The 20,280-nt window shown below is 34.9% G+C and overlaps 2 protein-coding genes across 6 annotated transcripts; both read right to left on the bottom strand.

Moving 5' to 3' along the window:
* Positions 1-4,555: 4,555 nt before the first annotated feature.
* LOC112509248 (protein BIG GRAIN 1-like B) lies at positions 4,556-5,861 on the bottom strand. Its single transcript, XM_025114103.1, has one exon. It carries the CDS (start codon positions 5,859-5,861, stop codon positions 4,650-4,652), a length of 1,212 nt encoding a protein of 403 aa, XP_024969871.1. The 3' UTR covers positions 4,556-4,649.
* A 3,721-nt stretch (positions 5,862-9,582) lies between these two features.
* Positions 9,583-18,724, bottom strand: LOC112510302 (AF4/FMR2 family member 4). Of its 5 annotated transcripts, none has more exons than XM_025115661.1 (10): positions 18,277-18,724; positions 15,096-15,139; positions 14,760-14,892; positions 14,398-14,539; positions 13,714-14,303; positions 12,782-13,115; positions 12,360-12,657; positions 11,279-11,374; positions 10,722-11,177; positions 9,583-10,052 (listed from the first exon to the last, which is right to left on the bottom strand). In XM_025115661.1, exons 1-10 carry the CDS (start codon positions 18,455-18,457, stop codon positions 9,720-9,722), a joined length of 2,607 nt encoding a protein of 868 aa, XP_024971429.1. In that variant the 5' UTR covers positions 18,458-18,724; the 3' UTR covers positions 9,583-9,719. The 5 variants fall into 5 exon arrangements, with proteins under 5 accessions (XP_024971429.1, XP_024971431.1, XP_024971433.1 ...); XM_025115663.1 differs by having other exon boundaries at positions 11,279-11,371; XM_025115665.1 differs by having other exon boundaries at positions 12,782-12,917.
* Positions 18,725-20,280: the final 1,556 nt, after the last annotated feature.

Below are 20,280 nucleotides of genomic sequence, written 5' to 3'. Positions count from 1 at the left end.
TTTTTATTCATTAAAATTAACGATTTAGATTATGAAATAATTCAAATAATTATATAAACGAATATTAATTAAAGTAAATGTACGGTTAAGATTGTTTTGTAAGAATTAAGAGGTATACCAACTATATATATGTGTATATATATATATAGAGGAACGATCAAATGAAAACTGCTCTCATTTGTGTAAACCATGTAAATCAATCTCATCTATCAAATTTCTTGATCAATGGTCAAGATTAATTTAGGTTATATTAGGAAATTAAAAAAAATAAAAAAGTATTTTTATAATCCCAAAAAAGGCAAAATGGTAACTTTGGTAATGATAATATTAATGAAACAAAATCATTTGTAAAATAATATATTAATTTTATGTTCAAATTTATAAAAAAAAATAACATTCATCATTAAAATGGATCAACAATAAAAATAAAACACACTATAATCAATTTAACATAATGAAATTTTTTGAATAATAATAAGACAAATTACTACTACATTTCATGAACGAAATGGTTTCACAGTTTCATCAATACACAAATCAACGTAATGCTAGACGAGACATTTGTCATTTTCAAGTTTCGGTAACGTACCTTCAGAACTTCCATTTTGTTATCTAAGATGTAAAATTTTAAACATTTAAGTATTTGGGTAACTGGTGGAAGCATTAACCGGTTACCATGCTGATGTGACAAGTGATGGGATGAAATTGGGTTAAATAACAAATAATACTGAGTTGGATATCACATCAGCATAGTAACCGGTTAATACTTCAGTCGCTTACTCATGTACTTAAATGTTTAAAACTTTACATCTTAGATACCAAAATAAAAGTTCTGAAAATACATTACCAAAAATAAAAATCAAGTTAAAATACGTTACTAATTTACCAAAAAAATATATGAATGAATAGTGTAGGAATCTTTAGACTAAATAGATGCTCTTCTCATTTGCCTATAATTCTGGGTTAGGGGCTTCCTCCATCATTGCATTAGGGTTCTTTACTTTAACCAAACTATTTCACTTTTCTAAACTTTGATGTTTAGAATTATTGATTTCATCATTACATTAATTAACTTCAATTACGCAATTATTTAATTCTAAAATAAATCATTGTACTTACAAATAGGGAAAATTGCACCAAAATGGAACCAACTTTCACATGATTCATATTTTGGGGAACGAACTTTCAAAATCGTCATTTTGGGGAACCAACTTTCACCTGATTCCTATTTTGGGGAACCACCTTTCAAAATCGTCATTTTGAGGAACCAACTTGCACCTAATTCCTATTTTGGAGAACCAACTTGCAAAATAATTATAGAAAAATGGGAAAATTACACCAAAATGGAACCAACTTTCACTTGATTCCTATTTTGGGGAACCAACTTTTAAAATCGTCATTTAGGGGTCTCTATCGAACTTTTTGTTTATTTATGGGTCTGATTGATCTGTTGAACAGGTAACAGATAATTTAAGGGTCTCTATCAAACTTTTAGTTAGATTTGCCAAATTTGATTTAAACTTTAATATTGACACAGATTGGATAGACATAAAAATCTTGAATGTGATATTTAATATTTATTTTTTATTGCATCAATTAATTTTTTTCTATTAAATTGATTTTTTATTGCATTAGTAAAAAACAATTTTTATCGTGGTAATTTGGATTTTTTTCGAAAAATCTTCAATTTGATATCTGAATTTAAAAAAACAAGATTTGAAATGAAAAATAGATTTTAATGCATTAATTTTTGAAAAGAAATGAATTTTAGTTATTTTTCTATAATTATTTTGCAAGTTGGTTTCCCAAAATAGGAATCAGATGCAAGTTGGTTCCCCAAAATGACGATTTTGAAAGTTGGTTCCCCAAAATAGGAATCAGGTCCAAGTTGGTTCCCCAAAATGACGATTTTGAAAGTTGGTTTCCCAAAATAGGAATCAGGTCCAAGTTGGTTCCCCAAAATGACGATTTTGAAAGTTGGTTTCCCAAAATAGGAATCAGGTCTAAGTTGGTTCCCCAAAATAAAAATCAAGTGAAAGTTGGTTCCCCAAAATGACGATTTTGAAAGTTGGTTCTCCAAAATAAGAATCAGGTGAAAGTTGGTTCCATTTGGTGCAATTTTCCCTTACAAATAAATGTGTGATAATTTTATTTATTTTAAAAGGGTTTATAAGATTTAAATATGGGTAACTTGTATGAAAAAATAACGTATTTTAATTTGATTTCTCTTTTGGATAACGTATTTTTAAAACTTTCATTTTGGTACCTAAGATGTAAAGTTTTGACTATTTAAGTATATGGGTAACCGGTTGAAACATTAACCGGATATCATGCTATTATGGCGAATGATATGGTATCCAACTCAGTATTATTTGCTGGCGTGATTAGTGATATGGGTTTTTCTAAATCTAAAATTAGTCTTACATGTTTATAACTGTTGGATATGTTTTTTTAAACAAAAGTTTGGTGTCTTTAGAAGGGAAAAAAATATATTTTATACGTAATTAATGGGATTTATAAAAAAAAATAATTAATTTAAATAAAATGATCCAATAATTAAAATTAGAAGGAACAATGATGAAAATTGATACTAGAAGCAAATATCCACCGGATTTATCGTTATGTCCCACACTTTTCAACACCTACCAACCACTTTTTACTCTTCTTTACTTTTTTATTCAAACCTTTCCACATGCTCTTTCACATGTATATATATATATATATATATACATATACACACATATAGGGTTGGATTCACGTGAGACCAAATATTTTTCATGAGATCCATAAGACCAATTTATGTTCATTGATCAACTTTATAAGCTAATGATCTACTGGTCTAAAGTTGCACGGTGACAATTTTGTGATTATAAATGTCCATATTGTAAATCTATTCGAAGGGTTGATAATTGTTCTTACGGGTCTCAGAAAAAACTTTTAGTCTCACATGATCTCAAATATATATATATATATAACTATTTTCACCGCCTTATTTATATTATTATAATCCCATTAAAGATTTTAGTAAAGATTTAAATTAATAGTTTATTCAGTCAGTCATAATGAGTGTTCGACAGTGACTTAATAAGTTAAAAGTGACTTATTCAGTAAAATTCTAAGTGAGATTTTATGCAGTAAGTGAAGTTCTTTTTTACAAACTTGTCTCTTGTAATTAAAAAACATGTTTCTTTCCCCAAACAAAAACATTCCTAATTTATATAAACAAAATAATCGATACAGAAAGATTTATCTATACAACTGTTAACAAAAAACCAACTAAATAATCCAATAACGAAACTAAGACAAACCAAATATATTAACGAAACTTGACCAAACTAACTACCCGACATATCAAATTCACTTTTAACCGTACGTTCTCCATGTATCAATGTATCAAAATATCACTGCTTTTCGGAAGTGATATTTTTTTTATTAACCTGGATATCCAACCCACTATGTAAGCCGACTAATCTCAGGGCGGCCACCTGCTTTGCAGATAGCCGGAGTTATCGCATTTGAACCTCCGTGGCCACAAGAAGATTTTTATTCCTCCTTGGATATGAACCTGAGACCTCTTGGTACTTTTGATCTTTGGAGCCAAGCTCAAACCAATCAGGCACCACCCTTGTGGTTACGAAAGTAATATTTTCGCAACTTGAAAGAACCTACTCTTTCATATTACTATCTCAAACACGCACCACTTTTCAGCAAGTACCACTTTCAGAACTTGCGGAAATGTTTCACATGGGTAAGAGATCTGACGTGAGCTCCAAAAGTGGCACTTGCAAAAGGGTGTTTTTCAAGTTTTTATTGTTACTAAAAGGTATATTCCACAACGTACGGAACGTACCATTTGTGGATATAATGACATTTCAGCACTCACGATTAAATACGACTAAAAAGTGAACTACAGTATGTCAATGGGCTATTTTGATCAATTTACCTTTTATCAATTATTATCGAGTAAAAAAGACCTAAAGTTTGTTTGATCGAAAAAGAACACTTGTTAGTAAGTGATAGAAAAAAAGAAATAGGGATAGGCTAAATAAACTCCTACATATTGTTAAATGCACTTCTATCTATTAATTTTTTTTCTCTCAAATATCAAGACGAAGATTCATTTCTTATAGAACAAATTGCATGAAAAAATAACATACTTTAACTTGATTATTATTATTATGGGTAACATACTTTTAAAACTTTCATTTTGGTACTTAAAATATAAAGTGTTAAACATTTAGGTACTCGGATAATCGGTTGAAGTATTAACCGGTTGCCCGATGTGGCAAGTGATGAGATGAAATTGGATTGAATAACAAATAATATTGAGTTGGATACCACACCACTCGTCACATCAGCATGATAAGCGATTAATGCTTCAACCGGTTATCCGAATACCTAAATGTTTAAAACTTTAAATCTTAAATATCAAAATGGACGTTTAAAAGTACGTTATCCAAAATATGAATTAAGTTAAAGTATATATTTTTTTTTAATGTAATTTATATTTTTTATATTCTTAATGTATAATCCGATCTGATTCTAAAGTAAAATAAATGGATACAACGTCACCTAAAAAATAGTAGATGGTAAAAAATGAAATTGACTGGAGTTTTGAACCTCCATTTTTGCTTTACGGCCGACGATCATCATTCAAGGAAACCATTAGCAATGGCTCGATTGGCATCAATGCTAGTTGTTTCATACAATGGCAACTCTTCCATACACAGATCTTTTCCGATGGCAGAAAGATGATCCAGTTCAAACAGATCTGAGCTTGCGTAGCTCGCAGCTTCATCGTCATTGTAATCTTCGTCGTTTTTTGAATTGATTTTAATTGAATCAAACACATATTCAACTTTCTTCTGATAATTCTTCAACAAATTCATGGTAGTTTGTTCGATTTGGCGGTTTTTCTCTGTTAAATGCTTTTTAAGCTCTTCGTTGAATGATTCCTTGGCGAATTTTACAGCAGGTGAGTCGGATCGGTTTCCCTGTAGCGATTTGCGTCCACGAGGCTGACAATATTCGTCGACTATAACGTTCCCTGGATAAAACCTAACGGACCTTTTCATGCCGGTGGTTAACTTTCCTGTCGACGACGGAGGAGTTCTGCTCAAACACGATCGTGAAAATGAAGTTGTTGATGATGACGTTGAAACATTGGCTGATTTTGATTTCCTGTTTGAATGAATTATCGCCTCGTCGTGAATTCCAGTACAGGAGGATGACATCGTCGATTTCTTTCCGTTTCCGGTGGTGAAAAGTGAAATAAAAAACGTCGCTAATCGACCTCCCGGCGAAATCGGTTGTTTTCCTTTCTTCAGGTAACCGTAGATCTTCATAGCTCGTGATTTCGTCTTTACGAACTTGCCTTTCGTTTGCAAATCGTCGGATGGATGCGTTTGAACCTGTTTCTCTCGTGTGTTGCAGTTATCGTCTTCAATGAAGCTGGTACGGATCGGTCTAGGCCTCGACGGAAATCCGTATATCGTTTCAACCTCCGACGACGGAAAACCTACGCCATAGGTAGAACATGAAGAACCAATGTTTGAGTTGAAGAAGAAGGAATCGCCTTCACTTCGCTGGGAACAACTTTCGACACCGGCAGCTGATTTCCGGCGAACCACCACTTCTCCGGTAAACTTCGTTCCGCCGCTTCGTCCGATACTTCCATTATTTTTTTGCTTATCAACTTGGAAACAACCATCGATGCTCTGTCTTTTCTTCATGGTTCTTCTATAAACCACCGAATCCTCATCTCTTTCATCGATTGAGCGGTAGATCACGTCAAGCAAAGACGATGAGAAAGATGGATTATCTCTCTGGCCTCTGTATCGATGTTTGTCGACAGCTTCCATTGTTGGTCTGTAGCAGTGAATTAAGCACAGTTTTCAGCAAACATGAAGCAGAAAAGAGTGGGTGTGAATCAAACTTGCAACAGAATTCGATTTTGATGGAGATTGGTGGGTTGTTGCCGTGAGTGAAAATGGAGATGGTGGGATGAACAGAATGACAAAAGCTTTGAATGGATTTAGAGGGAGAGTGTGGAAGTGGCTGATGAGACACTTTATTAAGTCAAGTGGAAAACAGGGGATTCGGTGATGTGTACAGAGCGGGTGAAGTGAAAGAGGTAACCCCCATATTAGTGCATTATAACCTCTTCTCCATTCTGTATATTGAAAAAGGACATTAATTAAAACAGTATTTTCCAAACTTTAAATTTACTTTTTACTATTGCTCTCTTTAAATGACAAATTTAATAACGTATTTTAATTTGATTTTTATTTTGTATGATGCATTTTTAAAAATTATATTTTGATATCTAAGATGTAAAGTTTAAATATTTAAATATCCGGGTAACCGATTGATGTGATATTCAACTAAATATTACTTGTTATTCAACCTAATTTCATCTCATCACTCGTCACATCAACAAGGTAACCGGTTAATACTTCAACAGGTTACTCGGATACTTAAATGTTTAATTTTTTTATATTTTAGGTATTAAAACGAACATTTTGAAAATATGTTATATAAAATAAAAATCAAGTTAAAGTATGTTAGTTTTTTATGGAATTTACCCCATGGTCAAAAAGGTAAATTAAGGACCACATTCGTAATAAAGATCAACATTTGTAGAGTTATCTAATTTACAGATTTGGTTTCTGCACTTACAGACCGTGTTCATAAACTATTTTTTTACATTTTGACTCCTCAAACTGAGGAAGTTTCGCTTGCAAAAATAAAGATATTTTTGAAATGTAAAAAAAAACGGTTAAAGGATTGAATCCACCTGTTGAAAATGACTATTTTTATTAACTTTTTCTTAAAAATCAACTTCTAACAAATTTTTTAGCGTAAAGATTTCAATGTTAATATATATTATTAATCATTTTATTATTATCATCTTCTTATAGTTTTTAGTTTTTATATATAAAATAATGATAAAATCCAATTCGTTGGTGAAAAAATTTGACAATTGTTGAATGGTTTGGTGCAGAATGATTAAAGTGGTTAAAATGATTAAAATGTTTTAATGATATAGTACGAAATGAAATATAATTTTTTTGGTAATTGTTTACAATTAAATTAGGGCGTTGAATGGTTAATGGAGGCTCATGATATAAAATCATTCAAAGGTTTTTTAAAGCCATTAAGAGGCACTCGTTTTTTTTTGTCAAACAAGATTCACCTCTTAAATATTCAGAGACTTTGTTAATAGAAATATTAAGAGGTAAACAAACAACCCTTAAAACGCATCTTTAATAAATTATTCAAATACATAAATTGAAGGTTTTGTTTTAATGAATTCTCTATATTAATCATAAAAATAGAGAAAACAAAAGAAAACTCCAAGTATAGAGAATTCTCTAAAAGGTAAATGATTTTTTTATTACCTTCCACGAATGAAATTGAATTATTATTAATTTATAAGTATAATAAAATTATAAAATATATAATATTTTAATAGTATAATTAGTATTGAGATCTCCAAAATAAACTATTGACATACATGAATAGTACATGAAATTACAAACGGATTTGAGTATAAACTAAGTGCACACCCCTATATATTGTTAAGAACCCTATCTACTAATTTAGAGGTTATTTGTTAACTTATTAATAGTTTCACTAAAAAGCAATATCTGAATAGCTAAGAGGTGAATATTGTTTGACAAAAAAAAGTTTGTCTCTAAATAATTTTGTATCGTGGCTCTCCCTTAACCATTCAACACACTAATTTCATTACGAATAATTATCAAATAGTTATATTTCATTTTATATTGTATCATAAGAACATCTTAATCATTCAGTAACTACCAAACAACCTCTTACTATTGACATAGATTAACGTTAAGACTTATACTTTTTACATTTCAGTACATGACTTCTACTAATTCTTTTAGAAATTTCTAACTTTTAATTTTTTTTATTTTAAAACAATTATACAAAATCTATTAAAAATTGCATCTATAAATCTTAGACCAACCATCGTGCATACTAATTGTCATTCAAAACTCTACTTAATAACAACTTCACATAAATTGTAGTATTTATTTTGAACCTAGAAAAATTAGGAAATCATAAAGAAATCAGTACACAAATTTGCAGCTTTTGGCGTGGACCAAAAACAATAAGTCAGAATGGGTGCTCCCGAGACCGCCACCTGGATATTCCCTTCTCCTCTCTTCCCTCTATTCATTGTCAATATATGATCTTAAACCTAAAACGTACGATAAATGGTATGAAAAAAGTAAAACGTAATTTAATTTGATTTTTATTTTGAATAATGTATTTTTAAAATTTTTAATTTGGTATTTAAGATGTAAAGTTTTAAACATTTAAGTATTTGAATATGTGGTTGAAACATTAACCGATTAAACATATTGAAGCATTAACCGGTTAGATTAAAGTTATTTATGTCAACAAATAATACTGAATTGGATACCAAATCATTCCTCACATCAGCATATGTAACCGGTTAATGCTTCAACCGGTTACTCAGGTACTTAAATGTTTAAAATTTTACATCATAAATATCAAAATAAAAGTTTTGAAACTACGTTACCAAAAATATGAATTAAGTTAAGATACGTTATTTTTTTTTTTTTGTAATTTATCCTAAACTTTAAAAGAAAAATAAAAAGTTATTTATGTGGTCTGAAGTCAAAATTAATGGCATTAAATGATATTAAAGCTGAAAACTATTTTTTTATAACAGAAGTTAATTTTGTAATCATTATTAAACCAACCTTATGTGTGTATTGTGTATTGTATTTTTTACAGTTAAATACAATTTTGGTCCTTATGGTTTACATAAATTAACATGTAAGGCTTCTGAGAAAAAATATTATCAAGGGATGTCCTTAAATTAAGGGAGAGAAGGTAAATTGACAAAACTACACCTCGTTAGCAGAAAGTTGACTGAAGGAGTTAGTAGGAGGGACTATATATGTTATAAAAATGAAATTATAGGGACGTCCCTTGTTAATAATTCTTATTAGGGACATTACTCGTTAATTTATGTAAACCACAACGATCAAATTTGCATTTAAGTCTATAACGGGTTTGATATCCAGGTTAATTTAAAAAAAATCTAAAAAACTACACTAAGGGGGGATTTATCCAACGCTTACCCGTAACCATTTATTAGATCACTTACCATACCGAATGAACATGACAATACTCGTGGGTCTTACCCGGTATGAGCGATGGCAAGGACCGAAAGTCTTATCTTGTAAGTGAAGGTGACAACCATTACCCAGTTAGCACTTACGGGTAAATTGTTGCATAGAATGTCATTTTAATGGACCTAGAATCTTACCCCTTTAAGATAAGTGAGACTTTTGATTCTTACCGGGTAAGTGTTTACCGAGCAAGTATATAGGTACATGGCCCCCACATGTCTCTCATATAAACACCTTGTTGTCCCCGCACGCCCGACTACGTATAACTAGTCAATCTCGGTGTCGTGCCCCCACTTCAAAAACGTTTTTTCGTCAATAAAAAAGTAGAAACAAAGGTTTTTAATGTTCCAATTTGACAAAAGAAAAGGGTTCAAAAAAGGCTCCATGTCTAAGCTTCAACAGGATGAACGCATTATGCATTGATAGGGGAAAAGCCTGTAAGGTCCATTTTTTCATAAACAAAACATGAAAAACGCTTCTATAACTAATTTCAATCCCCATACAAGAACAAGTCATATCATAAGCGTTTCAAAAGTTCCCTGTCCAACTCAGTTGACTCAATTGAGCCTGCTGATACCCGCCGACTTGGGGTCCCGCAGCTCCTGCCGCCACTCCAACCCCAACGTTCCCACCCATCGTGGGACCCATATGATGTGGATTTGCTATTGCTGCAGGTTGCGGAGGGTGGTATAAGCCAGGGAATTGCATATGGGAAGATTGCGCAGCTGCGTTGAACGAAGCATGACCTGTGTGCGAAGGGAGATACGCGCCATGAGGGGTTTGACCGGCCATGTTGTAGTACGACGCTGATTGTAGACTTGGGATGTCCCTCGGATTCATCCAAAGCTCCGATGTCTCGGCCTGTAACATCAACAAATAAAATAAGACCCCGTTTGCTTCTAAAGCAATCACATAAATAGTTCCAAATCTTCTACTCAAAGTCGTGTGTTAGCAGCTTAATGAACTTAATAAGACTCACAGCTTATCTGGACAGTTATACATGACCATTTGGTAGTGGCTTTATAATATAGAAAGTGAAGCTTCATGCAGAAAGTCAAGTTTTTTTTTCCAAACCTGTCCCTCCTAATAAAAAAACACGCTCCTCCCATCTATGAAAAAACTCTCCTAAACAAAAACCTTCACAATCTATACAGACAGATTAATCCACATAGACAACTTTATCCGTACATGACTTAAGAGAAAATCAACCAAACATCCCCTAAGAGTGCAGTCTGGGTAAGTATTCGACTGAAAATGGTTGTATGCCAAGTGTAGGGTAAGCACAGACTGAATTACTGACCAAGTCGGAAAGCAACCCCTTCCACACAGGGTCGGACTGAATCAGGGGTAGGCATATTTGTGGGTCAGAGTGTGTTGGTAAATAACGTCCCTTCTTACAGGGTAAGCATCTCTTACACGAGGCATTCTGCAGATAGTAAAACATTCCCTAGACTGATAAAATGCATAATAGTTTCAAATCAACCATCAATTTCACACCATACTGAAGAAACAAGAAATTACGCCATTTACCTGAGGATTTGGAACATAAACATTCCCATCTTTGTACTTAAGCCGAGATGAATCATCTAACCCTGATGCACTTCCCACAACTCCAGGCGTATTTAACGCATATCCAGTAGGACTAGTAAAGTTCCCAAAACCAGTAGGACTGCCAGCTTGAAGAGATTTATACTGTGGAATTCCGTATTTCAATCCATTTGCACTTAGATGTGGTGAGTTAGTCCCGGGCATCAAAAGGTAACTACTACCACTAGAGGGGTGAGGAGAGTATGTTGGATTGTTAGAGTACCCCGGCATCACCATTGGTGGAACATAGACCGGAGATAGAAACTGGCGGTACGGCATAAGATTAGCAAAATGAGAAAGGTGAACTTGTGGATACATTTGGGCCACGGGAGCTTGCTGTTGTTGTACCATCGGTATTGTGGTTGCAGGGATGGTGTTAGCGGCATGAGAACTAAAAGCCTGTCAAGAAAACACGCCATGCATCGTATCAGTCGTTTGCTAGAAATAACGGAAGTTAGATAACATGCACGTAAACCGTTTAAAAATTGTTAGGACTCGACCTCTTGAGGGATTTGTAGCACTTGGCCCCTGAGGGATTCATCAGCAGCCGGTCTGAAATATGATAGATCATATCCAGCCTGAGGATCATATGCCTGCTGTAAGACGAAGACAAATCAGGATGTTGAAGAAGAAAGCACGAAAAAAGACAGGTACTTGAGCCTTCCAAGTTATTAAAAGCAGATATTAATTACTCCCCCCATCCCAAGATAAGGGTCCACATATTTATTTTAGTTTGTCCTAAAATAAGTGTTCATTTTCAAAAGTAAGTGCATGCTTTCCAATTCTACCCTTAATTATGAGACGGAGAAATACATTACTCCCCCTATTATTAAGAGTAAAATTAGGGGTGCTAAAAAACGAGACAAGACCAACCCAACCCAACGCAAAGTAACCTAACCCAAAGCAACTCGATTTCTAACTGAGTTGTAATTCAAACCATAGGTATTGGGTTGGAATTGGGCTACGGTCATTTGAACCTAACCCAACCCAACCCAATGAACCCGATATCCTTTTATTTCTTGGATTTAATACGATTGTTAAGTTTCTATTAGTATGTACATTAGACAATTAAACCATCATGTACCCTTTTCATATGCATATATTTTCAATCTATTCTCCATCTCTATATAACTTTTTTGTATATATGTTCAGTAAATGTGAACATATATATGTAAATTGAGAAAAGCAGTTGAATGTGATATACTAAAGATTTAAAAAGTACAAGTATGTTGTACCAAATGTTTGATGATGAAAAAGAAATTATAAATAGAGAAAACAACATATTAGGTTAGGAGAATATTGTGATGTACCAAAGTATCAACCGACCAACCCGTATGTTTCGGGTTGGGTTGAGATTTTTCAAACTGCAAACATTGGGTTGGGTCTTCTAAATGTCTTCAAACCGATCAACCCAACCCGTGAGCACCCCTAAGTTAAATTGTCATTTAGTTAATTAAAAAGTGTAATAATTACATATTTCTAATACTATGTGCCTTTTTCATTGTGGACATTTATTTGCGACGGATGGAGTAAAAAAAGATGATAAAATATTAAGGTATAGCATATAAAGACTCCACTAACCGAGAAACTTGGCAATTCAGAAGGGACTTGCTGCTGCTGCTGCTGCTGCTGCTGCTGCTGCTGTTGGGGATCTGAAGGAGTGTATGATGGGCTGCTTTGCCTAACCAGCCCAATGTCGTTGTAGTTTTCCATGTTTTGGGGACTTGAAGACTCTAGCCTATCGATCGTTTGTTGTTCAGATGTTGTGCCAGATGCAGGAGAAATGGAACCAGAACTCTGGACTCGTTCATCTACCAACTCCACTTGTTTGCTACCAGATGGTTCATCACTAGACAAGTCAGGAGAGCCGACCGATGAACTGTAATCAAGTCCAAAATTAGTAACAGACAAAAACAGATCAAAATCAGGTATTAACCACAAACTTTACTTGCGCTTTTTACCCATTATGCAAAAAGAACAAATCAATATGATGATTAACCAACCTTGTCAAAGGTTCAACTTGTGGTTCTTCGACATGCCTGGCCTCTTGATATCCAGAATTCTGAGAAGACTCCACCTCAATTCCCAGGCTGCCAAAAGTCAAGCGAGAACGGTCAATCTCAGAGACTCGAATGTGTGCTGCGATGATCACATTTTGATCCTCGTGAGTACTTGCATGCGTCAAGTTATCTTGTAATGGAACTGTTTCTGAAGCCAAGTCCTTAGATTCGTAGGCAGGAGAGGATACGGATTTTTTAGGTGTTCCAATAACCCCCAGGTCAGTAACACTTTGTTTCTGACTCGATTTTGGTTTCCACTCCTTGTTTGCTTGGGGAGCTACATTTTAAGACATAGCTCAGCTCAATATCACATCTCCATAAGATACACAATGAAATACAAAAAGAGGAAACATGGCGAATCTACTTGATTTACAAGTACTTGAAGGACTCGTGAATTGAAAACAAGTAGATCAAGAATGAAGCAAGCAGTTTCTTTGTTTTTCATTTTTAAACACCGTACATGTAAAGTAGAAGTGGCAGACTAAAGGGATGGGCAGGATCGCATAATGGGATCACTTGAACACATATATATACAGTCAGGTTCAAAGGAAAACCGCAAAAAAAAAATGAAAAACTGAGAAACACCCTGGTAAGTGGTAACCATTCATTTGGACGGCATGCACATGCGCATACAAATAATTTGTAAGCAATTTGTATGGTATGCACATGTGCATAACATGTGCACATGCATAAAAACCTAGAAACGGCTTCAATTACTTGTATGCACATGGGCATACCATCCAAATGAATGGTAAGCAGAGTGTTCCTCACTTTTTCATTTTTTGGGGGGCTTTTCCCTGAACCTCCCTCTCTGTCTCTATATATATACATGTGTGTGTGTGTTCAAACGTACTGAGAACTAGAATGGTTCATACCTTTTTGATGAGTCACGATTTGTTGATGTGGTCTGCTACTATACTGATTATTGAAGGACCTTCCAGCAGATATGGTTGGCACTGATTCAGATGAATTGGATTGAGATGGTTGGTCACTCTTAGATACAGCAGGAAAAGATCTAAATTGCTCTCTGGAGGGGCCATCTCTTCCCGATTGAGAGTTCGATCCAGAACCACCCTGCACCGATGACAGCTTCGCAGAATTTTCAGATGTGTGACGCCGAACACCAACTGCCCCAACTTCACGTTTGATGGCCCCAACATTTGCAGCTGGTCTGGATGCCAGAGATGGTATATGAACCGGGTCTGAAGAAGAAGAATAGACTCCTACTACCGAACTATTGGGTGATGTTACAGAAGATTGATGAGAATCATGTGTTTTTGTTGTTTGCACAGGTGGAGCAACATTCGAGACCAGAGGTCTCTTGCCACCTGACCTCTCATTCCTCTCAGAACCACTTGGACTAACGCCCTTTACTTGTTTGGAGAGCGAACCAATCGGCAGACTCACGGACTGAGTGGAATTATGTCCAGTCGGTGATTTTAGATTTTTGGAGGTTTCAGCTGAACTGCAAACAGCCATGTAATAGACAAGATGGTTAAAATTTCATCTAACGTCCAACACTGCTTACCGGGAATAAGAAGGCAAAAACGCATGGTTACCTCTTGTCAGAGACGTTTGAAATTGGCGGCTCTTTAGTGGACACAACCACCGAGCTATTAGCAGGTGATTTAATCTCTCTATGCCCATTTTGATTAATTCTGTTGTCTCTCACAACTCGAAACTCTCTAGTTACTCCTGCATCTAGTAAAAATTCTAACCGTCAACAGGAGATCAATAGGAAGCATGAAATCAAAATCGACATGTAATTTTTTTAAAAATAGATGCTAAAATCTTATAGAACTGACATAGATAGAGAATTCTCTAGTTTCAAATTTCCAATTGTGGGTGGATAGGACATCTAACAGTAGATAATATGATCAACTCGAGTATAAAAATATGAAGACACATAAAACTACGTTACCAGGTGCATTATTCCGGCCAAAGCCTGCCCTTCGAGGGTTACGATCTAAATATGTGTTGGGCTTCATCCCTTGAACTACCTGATCAGTAGGCTTTCTTGGCTTTATAGGAACAGAACCCACGAATGTTGTAACCTGAAATAATTGAACCAAACATGAAACATTACAATTCTCCATCCAATATACAATTAAATAGCTTTAAGAAATTGCAGATTGCACTCCAGACTTGTCAACAAACATAAAAGCCTCAACACATATAATTGGACTATGTATCCTCTGAAGCCCTATATTAGAGAAAGTAAGTACGAATATGATTATGAAGAGTTATAATAACAAACCTCCTTCTTTTTGTCTCTTTTCCTCTTAACTTCATGAAACGGATCTGATAAGAACAAAAGAAACAAGTAAAATGAGACAAAGTATAAGTAGTTGACGAAATCAAGAGTAAAGCTAGTTTAAAAATAAACACCAAACAAGACAATCATCAAATCAAAGTTTTGGATTAATTCAAACGTATTGTAGAAAATATTGTAGAAGTGGAAATCTCTTAGCTGCATTAAGTTGTTGATCTTTGTTTCAAATAACCTATCTAACTATGGCTACAATATCCCATGTGTTTTGAAGCATAGACACAGCTATTTATTCCAGCCCCCTACATACAACAAGTTTCTCATCCCAAACCAATCAGGTGAGCTAAAAAGAATTATAAAATGGTGAAAGTAAAAGCAAACATAAAAAGGTGAACCCTGTGGGGTTCTAGATATGCACTCGCATTTATGGCCAATTCCTTCCGTATTCTCCACTCATGCAAAATTCTTCTAACCAATCCCCTCCATTTGAAACATTGACCAACAACCATCTAAAACCACCCTTGGTACTACTTTCCATTCCAACCCTGCATTAAAAGGTCTACATTGAAAGTTCAAAAGATAAAGTGGCATTTTTGAAACTCCATTCTATTAGAATTAGTTTAAATTTTTTACATTACATAGCATTTCATGAACTGGGTGATCAATATTATAGAACACCTGATAAGGCTAAAGACATTGCAGATGTTTACACATAATAGAACCATCATAAGTCCATTTTTTGATCTCATAAGAATGATTATGATGTCAGATGACATATGTTGTTCAGGTGACTTCTAATGTGTGTGTAAACTCCCGTAACATGGTCTAGTGCCAAAATAATGGATAGAAGCCACCAAATAAGATCTAGAAGCTGCTAGAAAGAGGGTAGTCCCTATTTAGTTGGAGGTGGTCCTAGGGTGGGCATGACATTATGATTTATGAGCATTGAAAACATGGAGTACAAGAATAAAGAACAATCAAAAGAACAACCCTCAGCTCCCCCCCCCCCCCCTTTCGACTTTTCCAACATTGGGGTGAAAGCTAGTATTATACAAGTTCAATGCTACAACACAGCTTAGAACCAACATATTTGTACAGCAGACTGAAAGGATTATTAAGCAAACTCAAGGCGATACATGTACTTCAAATCTTCAACGTCAGATGTAACTCCACCAATAATGTGCTACCAACCCCTTACATTCAGTGTCAATTTCTTGTCACTCCTCTTAAGGGTTTCTATGATGCCCTTCTGTTGCAAAGTAGAGCTCAATAAAGGTTAACAGAGTTGTCCTATATTACTTGATGTAAGTAATTATTTCAATGTAATCAATTGTTAAAGATGGTTAAAAGAAAGAGAGATAAAAGAGAGAGCCATCATGTGTGGCCTTTGTATTAAATATTGTCTTGCCATGAACAGTGGTCGTATGCATGAATCATGATATACGGAGCAAAATTCTTCTCTCCTCATTTCTTATCTCTCATCTTCTTCTTTTGAAAAGAGATCACCATTTGTACACCATTTCTGATTGTTGGATCTATATATTGCTACTTGGGTGACACAAATTCACAATGATTGGCGTCAAAGCTCATAGAGAAGTATTAGAAAGTACTTCGCCTATTGAACTATCCAAGTGCTATTTTTGCATGACTACAACACATACTAGACAATAGTGCAGGGGGGGTAAATATTCCAAGAGAATACAAAAGCTTAATAGATAAGCACAAACGAAGCCTTCAAATACCCACACCACAAGGACATGTTACGAACGTCCAATCCATCAAAGGAGTGATAACAGGCTAACAGCCAAAAAATGTTCGAACGTCCAATTTTTTCATAAATTTTGAGATTAAAAGCCTTTCTAAGGAGATCCTCTATTTAAAGATCATGCACTCCATTATAATTCCCATGTTTTGTCGGTTAAGGAAAGGATGGCACATGGGAGAATGTGCACATACTGCATGGAATCAAACAAGGGAACTCTTGGATGAACTTTATGGGGCTAAGGTTTTCACTAAGCTTGAAGAGCAGGCATCATGAAATAAGAATGGTCAAAGAAGATAACTATACAAACATTTTTCATAGTTTCGTTACACATCATGGACACTATGAAATTAAGGGGTTGTTTACCTTTTTTTCCATTAAGCCCTGTACGAGTTAAGTCGTCTTTCCGGATAAACTTGTTCGTCTAAGAGACAGGAGAACGATGAGTTTGAAGAAGGGAAAGAGAGAGGGTTGGATTATTTCTAGAGCATTTATGGTATTAATTTGTTTGAGGTGGCTTAATGGGGACAAGTGAGGGGTCCTGACTTATTCTATGTAGCCATTTTGTCATAATGGCTTATTGACTAAGCCGTAATGAAAACACTCCTATAACGCTGAGCAAATAAGCCACAGAGACCATCAAGCCTTTCAGTTTACCAAATGCATGGGCTGCATTTCAGGCTGATTTCTATCTTCGACCTTTTAACACCCTGGACTTTTAGCTAATTCTAGTCAACAAGAGTGCAAGACTCCAACAACTTAAAGGTATAGCTGAGTGGCTTAAGCCATTCGTTTGCTTAATACCTAAATCAACATTCAAGAAGATTGTATCATGGGTTCAAATCCTATTTCCTCCGCGAAAAAGGGCAGGCGACATGAGGATGCTATGTGCCACTTTCGCATAAATTACACATGTCTTGACAATAACCAAATAAAGTTCTCGCCTTCTTGGCTTTGTCAATGTCCTTATCCACACCCGTTGCTACCGATTGTTTACTAAAAACAAAGACAAATAGCCAAAAACTGGTTATCTTTTCCATCCAATATCTCAACACAGAAGCATGAGAACCAGAAGTCATCAATTACCATGTGAAAAACAATATAAGTAAGGGGACATGGCCATCTACTAAATGCTTACCCAGTAAGTGTTTACCGAGTCATTTACCTTACTGGATGAACATGGCAAGGGTTGAGAATCTTACCGGTAAGAGCAATGATAAGGATAGAGGGTCAGTTGAAGAAAAATTAGTGAAAACAAAGATACTAAAACACATTACTAACTCAAAGAACTTTATCAAACCCTAAAAAGAAATCATTTCTACTAAAAAACACCATCTTACTTACGTAATTCAATCTGAAATGAAAGACAAATAAACTAAAGAAACAAATTTCTTATAAACAACAAACCTTGATTCAACAATTTCTGAGCAGTCTCATTAGGATCCATGTTCGTCTCTTTAAGGGTTACGTAAATATCAGCATCCGAATGATTACCAACGATTTCTTTGATCGATTGAATCGTTTTACGAATTCCAGCCGATAAATTCTGTGTTCCGCTTCCCCCTTCGATTCGCGAACCGTAGACCATCTCAAAAACGGGATTGAAACCGCCACAACAAGAACAGAAGAAAAGAAGAAGATGATGATGATTGGAGAATGTATTGCGTGAGTGGATTAATAGTCGATTATGAAGATGTATTGAATCGAATGTGAACAACGGATTGAAAGTAAAACGGTTTTAAAGCAAAAAACAGAGAACGGCAGAGAGGTTTGACGAGCGAGGGTTTTGGAAGATGATTTTAGGGGAAGAGGAGAAGAGAATGGGAATTTTCCGCTATTTTTAATTTTTCAATTTGGGGGTTTGGGATCAAATTTTTTGCCCCAAATTAGCGCCCCCTCTTCTCAACATTACTTTGCCATTTGGATTTTCATTTCTTTTCATAACTCGTACGTTGGGGGCGTGGGGGCGTGTAAAATCTGAGTAGTCTGGAAACTTGAATTGAATTTAAAGCGAAAATGAGGTGTTTGTATAAATCATGAATGTCTTATAATTTAAAAATTTGGGACTCGACTTTTTGATATGTATTTTGATCCAGGTTGGGTTTGACTTTTGTTCGTCTGATCTGTCTGAAAACCCGAAATGTATATACGTATAGTTTTTAGATACTGTATAATTACAATTGTTCATCGAAAAAATCTAAAGCAGTAGTCGGTCTTTGCTTTCCATGTCCAAAATCATATCGGATTTTTGGTTTGCCTACTTGAGCATGTCTGACCGTCTAATGCACACCCCTATTTGTTCGTGCATTAGGGTTCACAAACACTGGACCAACCCAAGACCAAATCCAGTCTGAAACAACTCGATGGTTAGTCGATTTGGAAAATCTTAAAATCGTAGGTAGTGGCATGGGGTTGAACTCCCAACCCAACTCGATGAACTTGGTGTCATTCTATACTATGTATTTAATATGATTGTTAAGTTTTTTATTAATGGTTAAACTGGAATGCTTGAATGATCCGAAACAGTGGATGTTAAGCATTGAAATAACAATACAATATGTCGAATATCCTTCCAAGCTTTTCCTCGTTTGGTATGTTATATGCACATTTTGCTTCAAACTCAGTGTCTATTCTCCAATACATTTAGGGGTTGTTTGTCAATTGTTGAATGGTTTGGTACATAATAATTAAGAGACTCTCATGATATAGTGCAAAATATAATATAATTGTTTGGTAATTGTGTTCAATGAAATTATGGCTCTTAATGGTTAAATGAGATCTATGATACAAAATCATTCAGAGGGTTTTAGAAGCATCAAGAGACAGTTTTTTTTTTACCAAACATAATTCACCTCTTAACGATTCAGAGGTTGTCTTTTAATGAAACTATTAAAAGGTAAACAAACAACTCCTCACAGGTTTCTGTTGCCAAATGTATACAGACAAGTGGCGAGATTGCCAGATTGAATGGTTTTGAGGAGCCTAGACCTTTTCTAGACCGTTCCCTCTATTTCCATGCTTCAAACACAATTTACACATAAAACATTTTACACTTATAACACTTGAAATTACGACCCGTTAGCTTGACTTTTTGCAGCTCCCACTTTAATTACAGCTCCCAAATGTATAAAACATTTTATTTTCCATGATCATGGTGTTACGGTTAGAGTTCTTTTGTGTTGTAGTGTCAAGGCTTCATTGTCTGACACTTCTACAAACATTCTCGTGCTTTCACTTTCACCGAATTTGTATCAAATAGCCCCTCGATTGTCAATAATGGTGCGATTGCTCGATGGAAAATAGTCCACCTTTTGATTGATTATGACATCGTTGTTCTCGACATTGTTTTCATCATTCATGATTATGACACACGAGATTTGGGACCGAAGAGCAAGCAACAGGAAATACGTT

This window comes from Cynara cardunculus (genome assembly GCF_001531365.2).
Source record: "Cynara cardunculus var. scolymus isolate 2C chromosome LG 3, CcrdV1, whole genome shotgun sequence".
NCBI classification, from domain to species: domain Eukaryota; kingdom Viridiplantae; phylum Streptophyta; class Magnoliopsida; order Asterales; family Asteraceae; genus Cynara; species Cynara cardunculus.
The sequence above is the reverse complement of the archived record's forward strand: the minus strand, read 5'-3'. Positions and strand labels throughout refer to the sequence as shown.